The 14,855-nt window shown below is 48.2% G+C and overlaps 1 protein-coding gene across 2 annotated transcripts in view; it reads right to left on the bottom strand.

The window, feature by feature from the left end:
- SPEN (spen family transcriptional repressor) overlaps positions 1–14,855 on the bottom strand; it is a 633,803-nt gene that overhangs the window by 212,185 nt on the left and 406,763 nt on the right. The window contains exons 7-8 of one of the 2 annotated variants that reach the window (XM_069611090.1): positions 2,688–2,813; positions 1,571–1,684 (exon numbers count right to left, since the gene is read on the bottom strand). In XM_069611090.1, the coding sequence (XP_069467191.1) occupies positions 1,571–1,684; positions 2,688–2,813 (240 nt within the window). The remainder of the gene's footprint in view (positions 1–1,570; positions 1,685–2,687; positions 2,814–14,855) is intronic. The other variant, XM_069611091.1, reaches the window with a different exon arrangement.

The following is a 14,855-nucleotide window of genomic DNA, read 5'->3' as shown; positions in this document are numbered from 1 at the left end:
AGATGCTGATTGTGGATGCTATACATTGCACACTTTACATTTGTCTATAATAACCAACACGCAATGTTTCCAATCAAGATGCATGGAAATTGGAAGTGTTTCTGTTAAAAGGATCCATTTCATATCAAACCCAAAATGTTTTTTTTTTAAATCAGTGTGCGTTTAAAAAGATGTTTACACTGACCGACAGACCCTCCCCTATCTCAAATGTATTCTTAGCAGGATAGTACTTTATTTTTTATTAACAATCAAGAAGAGGGTACATCAAATAATGAATGATGGTCAGACAGATGCATGTTCTGCTTTGGATACAAGAAGCACAGAAGATCATAAAGCTAGTGGCATCTTTCAGAAGCTAACAACCAAACTATTGATTATTTTGCTGTAGTGATGTAACTGCTTACCAGTAACAACAGATGTTTATAAGGACATCAACCCCAGGGAAGCGTAGACACAAGGTTTTGCAAAATATATTAAACTACAAACTATAGGGGAAGAACCTTAACTTTGAACTTGTTATTTTATGTGATAAGTTTAGAGGGACCTTATAGGGGTTGGATAAGAAGCTAATTTTGGTTTTAAAGGTGGTTATGCACACCTTATTTATTTTCCCACCAATCGTCCTCCCCTTGATCTCTTTAACAGCTGCTTGTGCATATTCAATTTCATTGTAGAAAACCATGGCCATGCCCTTTAAGCGATCATACGCCACCTGTCAAAAAAAAAACAAAAAAAAAAACAAACAAACAAATAAGAGTCTTATCTAGAGTGATCTACTGGGGAGTGGGTAAAGGTGATGATTGTATTTTCATTTGTATTGAATTTCTATCTATAAAAAATAAAAGGATTGTTTTTTTGGCAACTTTAATAAATGGTGCCTCTAGTTAAGATGGGCACTGGCTATAAAGTAATGTATGATTTAATGACAGTTATTACAAATCCTACGATTCTGATATTTGTTTATTTTTTTAAGTCATGTGGGGGATGAGACTTTGCTGTGTTTTGAATGAAGGGATAACGTTAAAGGCTCTTTTTAATATGGGCTACAAAAGGATTATCTAATCAAAGGGCGCAAGGTAAAAATGCAAACTATTGTTACTGGTAAGACAGCTTATGCTTCTCTTAATGATACAAAAACAGTACTACACACTTCGGTCTAATAGTACCATAAATGTGAGTAATATGGAACACTATTCTTACACAAAATGCCCTACCATGGTGCATTCTGTACTATGTCCTTTACTGTGATCCACTATATGTTCACACTATGTGACACACTAAAGGCATGGCCTCAGTGATCGAGATTCAAAGATGGCAAAACTGGTTATAAACTGAACTGCACTCCGCAGACAATAGCTGAACAAAAGGCATATCTTAAAGAATATTTGCCACCATCAGGTTGATTACTTTTATTTTTTAATCTATATACAATGAAGTTGACAGACAAATGCACAATTAACCTGATCAGGCCACACTTCTAATGAAAGAAAAAGGGAGGAAAGGAAAGAATGTAAGAAGAAAAAAAGTAACAGCTTAAAGAACACTCACGCACCCACAACCTCCCACCTACCTTTACCACAGGTCCATACCGGCAGAAATGCCGAGTTAAATACTGTTCGGAGACATTGGAAGAAAGGCCGTCTAACCACACACAGTTTGTAGGCATGCTCTTCCCAAACCCCAGCTGGAAAACCATAAAAGGAGAGATGGTGATCAGTAGACAGAATGACTAGCAATAAATTGCATTTATTAAATTTGAGGCCCCTTTAACTTTATAACATTACAGATCCCAGAAAAATTTCTTTTTGGAAGAGTAGGGATTGTAACCCTAATCTCGACTTTACTCCACTTCTCTCCTGTACTGCTTCATTAAAAGAGAAATTTAATGTTCCCAAAACAAGAAAATATATAGGCATCACAGATGGGGGTTGGTAACACGTATTGGCCAGATTTTTTGAAAGATTTGCCTTTGAGTTTTTAATAAAACAAATATTTCACATTTTTGCATACCAAAGAGCAGGGCCATACAAGGTTATCCCATGGACTTTTGTCAGCATTTCGATTTGAAAGCATCTCCAAACTTAAGTCACACAGTAAATTTGAAAAAACAAATCTAAAATGTGTGGGCTCCACAATGGAAACAAGGTTTTGCTTATTTACTTTTTGCTGCCTATTTCAAAGAAATAATCAGCTTACCTTTTCAGAATTTCTTCAGACAACAAGATAAAAGTCTGAAGTGGTAAGAAGGTTAAATGTTCAATTGAGAAAAACCTTCAATTATTCACGTCAATGCAATCACTTAAAATACAGTGCAATTGCCTACACTAAGAGGTGTGATCATCACACCACCAAACAATTGTGCCTGCTTTATAGAAAAAGTATTCTCTAACAGAAAAGCAAGCTTTTTGATGAGACTTTAAATTGATTACATTGGTTAGGGTCTGAAAATAAATGCTTGCGCAAAAAAAGTTCCATTGAATAGAATTTGGCTAGTCAATTGCCTCGTTTCAAGCCATTCAATTTTAAATTAAAAGCGATTGGACTGTGAAGAGATGCTTTAAAACTCGAATGTCAAACACACAGACTGCTACTAGGAAACTACAGAAGTGGTGCTGTTGCATCATGAAAGAAATGAAAAGAAAATGTAAAGAAAATTAACAGAGTTAAGAAATTCCTGATATTAGTACCTTGAGCCTGTTACTCCCAAGTACCTCCCCATCCATCTTCTTAATGGCCTTACAGACGCTTTTAATATCGCAGTACTGCAAGAATGCATAGTTTGGTACTCCATTCACTTTCTTGATGTCAATATCCTAAAAGGAAGGCAATCAGTGATAATCAGCAAGATGACAGAGGCAGAGCTACAAAACACCTCAATAGATTTGCAAAGTTAAGTTATACATGCAAGCCAGCTGTCGCATTAGGATGCTATATCAAATGCATGTCAAAGGGCTCTCCTCACCTGTATATTGCAATATCGCCGAGTTGAATATCAAGAAAAGGTTTGTTACTCACCATAGGAATTTCAGTATTCTTAAGTTATAGACTCCTATCCTTCACGCATGGCATTTCGTCCCCAAGGGGGCAACACCGGAGCATTGTGTAGTAGTAATGTAAAATCTAGTTAGGTCTGCAGAATGCATGCGTGTGTCAGCCCTACAAAAAGTCTTCCTGTTGCATATGCCGCTGAAATGCCACAGGACTGCTTCAGCTCATACCAAATGAGCCTAAGAACTTGTTTTGAGGGGGAGCGGGATCCGGCCGGTGCTATTTTATATAGCATTGAAGATGCAGGAGTCCCACCCCTGCACTCCCCCACTGAATAGGTTTAGCATTTCAGGGCCCTGGAAATAACTAGGTTATAAGCAGCCCTTTCCGATAGTGGATGGAGACAAGATAGAAATGCAGCAGGTGCAAAGTCCAGTTTATTGTATGAGGTAGTCAAGCTGGAGTAAGGAAAGCACCTTCTAGAAAAAAAAAAAAATGAAACACTTGCTATGACTTTGGAGGGTGTTAGACCGGATTTCTACACTCTGGCATGGTGGGCATGCAAGGCCAACCTAGTTAGTGTACAGGGAAAACTCTGGGAGCTGTAGCCAAACCAATCAAGGTAGCATGTAGAGTGGTCAAGGGTAAGTCTCAGGAAGGATGAGCCTGGTAAAGTGTCCACATTGAGTCCACAAAGCATGTAATCAACACTCATCCAGATGAACAAGTTACTTACCAATGGCAACATTCTTTCGACTGGATGTTCCTCCCACATATTCCTTATCTTTGATATTTCCCAATATCCAGCTTGCTGCCTCTGATTTTTTTTTTCAGTAGAGGGTGCTGTGTGTCAATGCCTGGTCCAGTCGATATCCCTCAGAGGCCTCCGTCTTGACATGCATGTCATCACAGGTATAAGAAGCTTGCACAGCGCCCGTTGCTCAGTTCCGTTTTGAGGAGCAAAGCACTGTCTTGAGTTAGACAGATACTCACCTTGAGAGAGCGCAGACTGTAACCACAAGGGAAGTTTTACTGCGGTGTAGGATGGGAGGGGCGATAAGGAATAAGTGGGAGGAACATCCAGTCGAAAGAACTTTACCATGGTTAAGTAACTTGCTCTTTGAATGGATTGTGTCCTCCCACGTATGTATTCCTCATCTTTGATAAACTCCCAGAGCAGTTACATAATTTGAAGGAGGTAGTAAAACTAAAGGGATCAAGTAGGCACAGAGTGCAGTACAGCTTTTTCAAAAACAGAATCTTGGCTAGTGGAGGAAGCCAGACTGTAGTATTTCGTAAAGGCGTGTGCAGACGACCATGTGGCAGCTGCGCAAATATCCTTTATTGGAACTCCCCTCTGCAAAGCAGACGAAGTTCCGACACCCCTGGTCGAGTGAGCCCTTAGATGTTCTGGGGGGACTATACAAGCCAGTCTAACATTCTGAAATTGTTAAATAATCCATCTCGTTTCTCCGCTTCGGGGAGGTGGGCAGCCGCCTTAGAAATACAGTCCCAAAGGGTGTGGGTAAATCTCGACAGCATGCACGTAGCATTAGCAGATTTTAACGCCATACTACCGGCCTAGAAAACCTTCTTGGCCATGGCATCAAATCTTCTATCATCCCTATCTTGTGGAATCGTAGGATAGGCATTTTGTCTACCAGAAGAAGTAGCTGCTTGTACTACCAGGTTTTCTGGTGTTGGATGTTTTGAAAGGTATAGAGGATCAGAAGTTGAAGCTCTGTATTTGGCTGTTAGCCTCTTATTCACTGCCGGGACCACCTCAGGTGTTTCCCAGTTGGAAGTTACCCTCAACTGCAGAGCCCTATGAAATGGGACAATTGGGTCTTCCTGTGGGCCTTTATCCAATATGTCCGTTAAATCGTCCTGTCCGAAAACAGGTGTGGGTCTGGACCATCCCATGTATTCCATTACTCTTGTCATGAGTTGTCTATACATGCCCTTAGCATGATCTCCTGGATCTGCTTACCAAAATCAAATTCAGGGGAAGTGTCAATACCACTTGCCTCATGAAGACAGTCCTGCAGGTTTTTCATACGAGGCTCCTCCGATATTAGTTCCAGAAGGTGTCACATATTCCAGACCAAATGGTCTTTCCTCCTCAGATGACTCTTCTGCAGCTTCATAAATTGAAGAAAGTTTTAAAATACTCTGAGCGAGGTTGTGGTGTACAGATCTTCTCAAAAGAAGGCGGCGCTATAGACGTCATAATGCAAGCTGACCGTGTCAAAATCGTTGAGGTTGACGGCTTTGACAAAACTGTCTATAGCTTGAAAGGTTTCCACGAAGTCGTTGATGGCTTCAACAATGGTGTCGGAGAAATTGGGATATACGGCGTAGAGGAGGTCGACACTCATGGCGCTGATGGCTTCTCCTTCGATTTTGGCACTGAGGGCGTCGAAGACGCACTTTTCGGGCTTGCCGTATGGGTTTCTTTCAGCATCGATTACAATTTTTTTGTGTTTCATGGAGGCTTTCTCTCGACTCGAGAGATGAGATCGCTCTCGAGGAGCTTCAAGACTCACGGCTCCTGTGCTTCCCAGGTATTTTGCCTGCAGTATCGCCTCCAGGTATTGTCGAGAGGGGCAAGGCCGCGTTCTCGAACACCTTCATCATACTAACTCTCCCATTGAGCCGGGGTACTATGTTTTGAGGGACAAACGACCCGTTCAGGTGAACTGGATGAGGAAGTGGATGGCAACCTTTGGCGCGTCTTTTTGCCATGCCTCGAAGACGAGGAATGATGCGACCCACTTTGTGAACGCGAGCGTTTAGGTTTTTTATCACGAGGAGGCGAATGCCTCGACTCGTCAGACGTTTTAGGGGAGGGGTAATAGATTTTTGAGGCTTACCTCTCTCCAACTTCCCTCTGGGCGCTCTCAAGTCCTTGGCCGTCAGCGACATGCATTAGTCACACTCCAAACACGGATGTTCTGACCCTAGTCAACACAGGCAGATCCTGTGCGGGTCCGTCACTGACATTTTAGCACTGCATTCCCGGCACTTTTTAAATCCGGACCGAGGAGCAGACGGGCCGATGAAGAAGCCATCTCATCGAAAAGAACAAGTTACTCTCTTACCTGGTAACGTTCTTTCGATGGGATGGTCCGACGACGTATTACATATCTATGAAAGGTAATGTCCCACGGCTGTGCTGCTTCAGAATTTTTTTTCGGCATCTGCGTCCTGCGTCAATGACGTCGATGCGCCGTCCCCGAGGACCTCCTCCGACGGCCGACGTCACCCGATGTGATAAGTAGGACGCACGACGCCCGTAGCCTCAGTTGTAGTTTTTTCCCCAAGAACGTGTGACACCAGTTTTCTGCCAGTCAGACACACCAGGCCTTGCGGAACGCAAGCTGCAATTGCATAAGAAATTCTGCAGCGGAGAATGTAGGGAGGGAGCGATATGGAATACGTCGTTGGACCATCCCATCGAAAGAACATTACCAGGTAAGAGAGTAACTTGTTCTTCAAGGGGATTGGGTCCTCCTACGTATTCCATATCTATGACAAACTCCCAAAGCAGTACCAAGCAAGGAGGTGGAAAAAGAATTTAGAACCCAAATTTAGCATGCCCAATTATATTGATGAATAAAGGACTGCCTTGCCAAAGGCCAGATCCTGCCCTCGGATGGAATCGAGGGAGTAGTGACGTACAAAAGTATGTACCGAAGCCCAGGTGGCTGCATCACAGATGTGACAAATAGGAACACCCCTCTGCAGGGCAGTAGACGCAGCCACACCCCTGGTAGAATGGGCCCGCAAGCCAGCCGGAGGGTCCTTACCTGCCAAGCGCTAAAACTCGGAGATAAATAAAATAGTCTGTTTCGTCACAGCTTGTCCCAAACGCTTTCCAGCGTAACCAATGAAAAGTTGATCGTCCACTCTGACCCGGGACATGCAGGAAATATAAAAGCTCAACGCTCTCCTAGGATCAAGACTATGGAGCCTCTCCTCTTCCATACCAGGATGTGGAGGAGGATAGAAAGCCGGAACAACCACCTTCTGGCTCAAATGAAATTCCGAATCCACCTTCAGAAGAAAGGAAGGACGAACTCCAAGGACAACCCTGTCCTTATGAAACACAGTGAAGGGTGGCTTAACTGAAAGTGCCTGTAACTCACTCACTCTGCGAGCGGAAGTAACCGCAACCAAAAACACAGTTTTCAGAGTTAACATTCTCAAAGGGCAAGAATGCAAAGGCTCAAACAGAGCACCCATAAGAAACTTAAGAACAAGGTTCAAATCCCAACCGGGCACCAGAAAAGGTGACAGAGGGAACACATTAGTGAGCCCTTTCAAAAACTGAGAAATTAAAGGAATCTTAAAATAGGAACATTCTTCAGACGAGCGCTTAAATATGGACAGCGCCGCCAGGTAACCTTTAATGGTCCCCACTTGCAAGCCCCTGTGGGCCAAGGAAGGCAAAAAAGACAGAACCATGGGAATGTCACACTCAAAAGGATCCACATTCTTAACTCTGCACAAGTTGCAGAACTTCCGCCAACGGCAACGGTACAGAGACTTTGTTGCCAGCCGCCTGGCCGAGAGCAACACCTCCATCACGTCTTCCGGGAGGTCCCAATCCTTATACCTCAACCTTTCAGAAGCCAAGCGTGAAGGTTGAGGGATCTGACCTCTGGATGGAGAACCTGACCCCTCTCCCGTGAGAGCAGATCGTCTCGGTAGGGAAGACGACGTGGAGGGCAGATGGGCAAGTCGAGAAGGTCCGGGTACCACGTTCTCCGGGCCCCCGCCAGAGCACTGAGGATCATCCGGGAACCGAACCTCCGTAACCGCCGCAGTACTTGCGGGATGACGGGGACTGGAGGAAACGAGTACAGCAGTGGGAATGACCACTCCACCACAAACGCGTCTCCTAAGGCTCCTTTTGGAGGAAATTCCCGCGAGCAGAACCTTTCGCACTTCCGGTTGACACTGGAGGCGAAGAGATCCACTTGAGGGGTCCCCAAAGGGCAAAGATCTCCAGGAGAATCTCCTGAGCCAGCTCCCACTCATGAGAGATCGTGCTCTGCCTGCTCAGAGCATCCGCCGTCTCGTTGTCGTCTCCGGCCAGATGAACAGCCGAGATCAAAACTTCCTGCTGGATGGCCCAGAACTCGAGCTGCATCGCCTCCCTGCACAGAGGAAGTGACCCTGCTCCCCCCTTTTTGTTGAGGTAGTGCATGGCCACCGTGTTGTCCGTTAGAATCAGGACACTCTTTCCTCGCACAGTCGGCAGAAAAGCCTCCAGGGCTAGCCTGACGGCCATCAGCTCCAACAGATTGATATGGAGTCTGGACTCCGACAGAGACCAACGACCGCTGACTGTCAACTCATTGGCATGAGCTCCCCATCCCGTGAGGGATGTGTCCGTCACGATCGTCACCTCGGCCAGGGCAGCCAAAATGGGGCCCCCTTCATCAGAATGCCTTCGACAGCCCACCACAAAAGGTCCTGGGCGACCGAGGGCGGCACCGGAACAGGGTCCGACATCCTGCCGGAGGACTGAGACCACTGGAGCTTGAGTGCCCATTGCAAAGATCTCATCCGCAACCTGGCCTCTGGCACCAGAAGAATGCAGGATGCTATGAGGCCGAGCAGTCTCAAGAACTCGGACGCTGGGAGAGTCTGGGCAAGTTGAAACTTGTGCACTGAATGTGAAGAGCCCTCACCTGGGGATGAAAACGCAGCCCCAGGGATTTGTCGAGCACTGCTCCGATGTACTGGAGCCGCTGTGTTGGCGTCAAATGGGACTTCTTTAAATTGAGGGAGAAGCCCAGCTTGTGAAGGGAGTGGCAGGTGACGGATAGATGATCCAGGACTTGACGGGGAGAGCTCCCCCTGATCAACCAATCGTCCAGGTAGGAGTAGACGTGAATTCCCCCCCCCCTTTCCTGAGATGTGCTGCCACCACCACCATGAGCTTGGTGAAAACCCTCGGGGCGGAGGTCAATCCGAACGGCAGGACCCGAAACTGAAAGTGCGAGTCGCCAACCGCGAACCTCAGGTACTTCTTGTGCTTGGGATGGATCGGCACATGGAAGTAAGCGTCCTTGAGGTCGAGAGACACCAACCAGTCCTGAAGTTGAAGGGCCTGGAGGACTTGAGAGAGAGAGTAACCATCTTGAACTTGTCCTTCCTGAGGAGTTTGTTCAAACCGCGCAAGTCCATGATGTTTCTCAATCCCCAGTCTTTCTTCGAAATAAAAAAATAAGGGGAATACCATCCCTTGTTCCCCTCCGCTACAGGCACCAGTTCTATGGCACCTTTCTCCAGCAGGGCTTGAATTTCCTGCGCAAGGAGCGGCTACGGACTCTTCAAAGAGAGGTTCCCAGGTGGATTGTCGTGAGGCCTCTGCCGAAAAGGAAGACAGTAGCCATGGGTTATGATCTCCAGAACCCACACATCTGAAGTAATGGCACGCCACTCTACAATATGCTGCGCCAGCCATCCTCCAACCGGCGAACCATGAGACCTGGCCTTATGACTGAGTGGTAGCGGCTGTGGCGTTGCCTGAGGGCAAAGAGGCAACTGCCCGAGCGGCCTTGGCACCTTGAGTACCCTGTTTTCCACCTCTGGCACTCTTACGGTGGCCTCTTTGACTAACAGTTCCTCTTGCTTTACTGAAGAACGAGTAATAGCGAAAGGAACCTCCCCTCCATTGTTGTCCCCTAGGACGAAAAGGCAGAGGTTGTCGAACTGCAGCGACCAACGACTTCGCTGCAGCTTTGGAGGTCTGCAACCTCTCAAGGCTCTTGTCAGCCTTGCTGCCAAAAAGATGTTCACCGTCAAAGGGCATGTTGAGGAGCCATGTCCAAACCCGACTGAACGGCCTCACACATGGCATCCTTGCCATCCTGAACCATAGCAAGGAAACCATCCCGTTCGTCCCCTTCGGAAATATGTTCAGCCACTAATGCAACACAGTTCTACAGAGTGTGTGTGAAACGAGACAAGGCACATGCGGAGTTGGCCGTCTGAAGCGCCATACCCCCTGAAGAAAACACTTTCTTCGCCCAGCCGTCAAAACGTTTGTCGTCCCTATCCGGAGGGATGGTAGGATACAACGCCTGCTTTGCCGGGGCCGTAGCCGCCTGTACCACCAAACTCTCCGGAGTGGGGTGCCTGGACAAGTAGCAGGGGTCGCTACTGGCTGGACGGTATTTTCGCGACAAAGACTTGCCCACTGCCGGGAGACTCTCCGGAGCAGTCCAAGCCGCCGCCACCCTTCTCTGCAGTGCCATATGAAACGGCAGTACCGGGTCAGTGGGAGGACCAAGATCAAGGATGTCCGTGAGATCATCCTGAACGAACTCCCCTGGGGGAGCCGACCATCCCAAGTACTCGGTGACCCGAGACATAAGGCGCCGGTACGAAGAATCAGCATGAGTGCCAGCCTCCGGCCTACAAAACTCCAATTCCGGAGAGGTGTCCAGTCCACTTGCATCATGCAGTGACTGCCTCAGTTCATCAAATTGGCTATGGCCCAAGAGAAGCTCATCTGGCACCATAACTGGAACCAAGCCTTCATCACCCTCTGAAATGTACTCCAGGCGGTGAGAGGAAGACACCTGGGGACCAAAGCTATGCCTGACCTTAGCCAGAGCCTTTCTAGGGGCTAACCCTGTGCCACGGGGCCCCTCTGACACCACCGCTTCGAAAGGCGTTGAGGGCGCCGAACGGATCGGTGTCGAGAGAATCGGCGTCAACGTCAGCTGCAGCGCCGCCAGCAACGACGGCGTCGACAGGCCTCGAAGCCGGAGCTCCGAGCGGGTCTCTCGACGACCTAGGCGCCGACAGCGTTGACGACCCCATCGGAGGCCGAGCCTCGAGAGAGATCGTTGATGACCTCGGCGCCACAGGCGTCAACGTCTTCCTCGAAGACGGCACAGGATCACGCGGTCTCGAACACGTCGAGGACCGGTACCTGGAACGGGCATGGCGAGAAAGGCTACCCTTGACTGAGCGGGACCTCTCCAGCGAGCCGTGCCGACCACCCGAGCCCGAAGGCATAAGAGCGGTGTCTCTCGACCAGTGCCGACCGACCCCACTCGGAGGTGCGGACGGACCGGTGCCCTGTGATTCAAGAATCGCTAACATCTGCTTCCCGAAGGAAGCCCATTCCTCCGGTGTCGCTTGCATGGTGGGATAAGCGACCCGCCGACGGGCGGAGTCCTCGGAAGAGGACAGGGAAGGCGACCGATGCCGGCGCTTCCGGGAATGCCTCAAAGAGGCAGAGGAGTGGCGAGACCGACTCCTGGAAGGAGACCCACTGGACTTCTGACGATGACACAGAGAGTCGCCTCTCGAGTCATCCGTCGAAAGCCCCGTAGACCTCAACTTCCGGGGCTTAGACACCCGACCTATCGACAACTTCTTCTTGCGCTCCCGCAAGGCCTTGGCCGTGAGCGATTGGCAGTCGACACAGTCGTCCGTATCGTGGGCCTCCCCGAGGCACCAGAGGCAGGAGTCGTGCGAGTCCGTGACCAACATCTTGGACCCACAGTCCCTGCATTTCTTGAAGCCCGGACGTGGGGTTGAAGACGAGGTAGACATCGTCACAAACAGGTTTTCACAAAAACCGAACAGGTTCAAAGAACTGAGAAGAATACAACAAACTCCAAAGAGTCGAGGCGTACCGAGATTCACGAAGCGAACACGTTCGCGGAAAAAACGGAACTGAGGCTACGGGCGTTGTGCGTCCTACTTATCACATCAGGTGCCGTCGGAGGAGGTCCTCGGGGACGGCGCATCAACGCAGAAAATCTTCCAAAGCAGCACAGCTGTGGACATTACCTGTCATAGATATGGAATACGTCGGAGGACCCAATCCCCTCGAATTCAAATTTTCTCAGAAAATCGAAGTAGCACCAAGCATTACGTTACCGAAGCTGTGAAGCCCGAAAAACCTGAACTGAGCAACGGGTGCTGGCAAGCTACTTATAGCTGTGATGACGTCAAGACGGAGGCCTCCGAGGGACATTAACTCGACGAGGTATCGACGCACAGCGCCCTCTACTGAAAACATTTTTCTGAGGCAGCAAGCTGGATATTGAGAAATATTAAAGCTAAGGAATAAGTGGGAGGACACAATCCATTTGAAAGTTAAATACTAAATGTATTTCCAAACAAACACTACAACAATGACTGTAGGCAAGCAATGCCATCGCACAACACTAACAAAATACATATATACAGCCCCAGAAGCCAGTGCAATAAAATCACAATGCCGCCACCAACAATATAGAAATGGAAGGCAGTGGTTATTTGCAATGCCAGTCCACAAGAATACAACCCTAACTTTAGTAAGTCCAACTCTAAACTGACTGGGGCCTTGCGCCTGAAACGTTTCCCAAGTTTCCAGACATTTTGAGAGCTGGGAAAAGTTTTGGGGGAGGGTCTTGCGGATGGGAAATCAGCTCCAAAAGTCAGAAGAGAACGTATTCTAGTGAATAAGTGTTTCAGGTTTGAGGAGGGCTTTTGGCAACAGGTTTTGGCAAAGCCAAACAAATGCAAAAACTTTAAACTTTTCAAAAGTATTAAAAACTTACTGGTGGAAAAAGGGGTGCAGGCAAGTATTGCGTAGCTCACCCCGTTCCCTGCAATCCGCCCCCGTACTAAGTTTTCACTCAAACTCGGCAGGTCGTTGGTCAGGTTTTCCCATTGTTCATTCCGGTCCAAGGAGCCTAGGAGCAGCATGGGGGAGGGAGGGGGTGGGGCAAGACGAAGAAGATCCGGCCAGGTTCAGGAGCAGGTGCAACGTGTTACAGTGAATGAATGCAGACCACACCGATGCAGCACTCCTCTAGGCACTTGACCAGATGTGGAAAAGCCAGTTGCAACAAACATCACAAATGCACGGCGACATGAGGGGACCTAGGGAGAATTCTCAGAAATGTGCCAATTCCCTTCTACCTTAGAGACCCCCAGTCTTGCGTAGGCTGTTTACATTAATTCATAACTTGAACCTGGACGTCCCTATCGCCACAGTGGCTTTGGACGCAGAGAAGGCGTTTGATTCGGTGGAGTGGCCTTTTCTGTTCGAAGTCCTTCGGCGTTCGGGCGTGGGTAACGCGTTTCTTCACTGGACCAAGATGCTGCATTGAGCCCCTCGCGCTCTGGTATACAAGAACGGAGTTCAGTCCTCTCCTATTTACCCTACCCGGGGGACTAGGAAGGTCTGTCCCTTCACCCCTCTCTTGTTCGCTCTGACTATCGAGCCGGTGGCCTCTGCCTTGATAGAGTTCCACTCCCATCGTGGTGTGACTATCCGTTCTCATGTATCCATTGTCTCCCTCTATGCGGATGCCATGCTGTTATACGTAAAATACCCTCGCCTTAATTTACCACCGGTGATGGGGGAGATAGCTGCTTTCGGGGCCATTTATGGCCTACAAATAAACTGGTCTAAATCCGAAGTTCTTCCGATCACTCCTGGGGTCTCCACACAGGATGTCGGTGTATCCTTTGCATGTGTCCATGGGGAATTCGTTACCTAGGCATAAAAGTGTCCACCTCTCCTACTAAATTATGCGAGGAAAACTACATCAGAGCCCTACAACTACAACTAATCTCTTCCTTTATTATCTTATCGGTCAGATCCAATACTCGACTTGGTGGTGGTCTCCCTCGGATGGTTGTCCTCACTCCCACCTCGAGAGGGCCATCGCACAGACCAACGACTTACGGGGCTTTCTTTGGGCTGTCCGCGAGTGTCATGTAAAGGCGGAGGTCCAACCCCTCGAGATCACGTTGAGGGCCTGGGATCAATTGTCAAAGTGGGCGGGTCTGGGTCCGTGGTATTCCCCGCTGCAGGGTCCGTGGGATCCTCCTCACATTCGAACATATATTTATTCAACATTTCCAGGCCTTCGGGATCTCCACGTTGGGGGATGTTGCACCGCATGGTATTCGTAACTTGGGAGGAACTTAAGTCCCGGGGCGACTGGTCTCCGCTCACTATGCGGTTGTACTTTCGTCTTCGCGAGGTGTTGACGAGATGGCCGGATTTCCCCTTGGCGCCAGTCGTCTCCCCAATTTTGGAGTACGTTACAAACTATGCGTCCTCTAGAAGGGCAGTTTCATCTCTGTATGGTATGGCTAGATTGCTAGTGTTCCCCTCATCATCCCAAAATAGGACTAACTGGGAAGGCTGCTTAACACAATCTCTAACAGAGACACAATGGGGTGTTCTGGGTCAGTCGAAATTAATCTCCATTAATTGCAGATATCGCCTGATTCATTATAAGTTTCTATATCAGCTGTATCACTCTCCCTTGTCTTTGCACAAAATATTCCCACTTAGGTCTTCGAACTGTAAAAGATGCAGTCCATGGATGACTTCTTCCTTGTGGCTTGGCTTTGTCCTCTTATTCAACCCTTTTGGAGGGCCGTTGCAGACGCTATGGGAAAGATGATTGAAGATCCGATCCCATTCACTCCTGAAACTTGGCTGCTGGCATTGGTGGATCTTCGATCTAACAGCGATAAACGATTGGTGAGCATGGCTTCTGTGGTCGTGAGGTCATTAGTGGCCCGTGCCTGGGGAGCGGCTGTGGCTCTTACCCTACACCACTATGTGAACTCCATGTCGTTATGTGAACATAGAGAGTCACAGTACAATCAGTCACTTCGCCCGGTGGCAGACCCAGGGAGTATTGGGGGGCCTTCAGGCCTTCCCAGGGTGCTCCGGAAACCAGTCTTACAATGCTTTGAAGGTGCCTGGCAATTGAATTGCCCCCCCCCACTCTGGTGTGAAATGGTCTAGTAGCCACCGTCTGTATTGTAACAATGAACTATATGTTCCTTTTTGTGTTTGTTGGAATTTTTGCTGTGACTTG

The sequence above is a fragment of the Ambystoma mexicanum genome, chromosome 8 (assembly GCF_040938575.1).
Source record: "Ambystoma mexicanum isolate Mex_15411 chromosome 8, UKY_AmexF1_1, whole genome shotgun sequence".
Classification (NCBI taxonomy): Eukaryota; Metazoa; Chordata; class Amphibia; order Caudata; family Ambystomatidae; genus Ambystoma; species Ambystoma mexicanum.
Note: the sequence above shows the minus strand (reverse complement) of the source record. Positions and strands in the feature narration are given on the sequence as shown.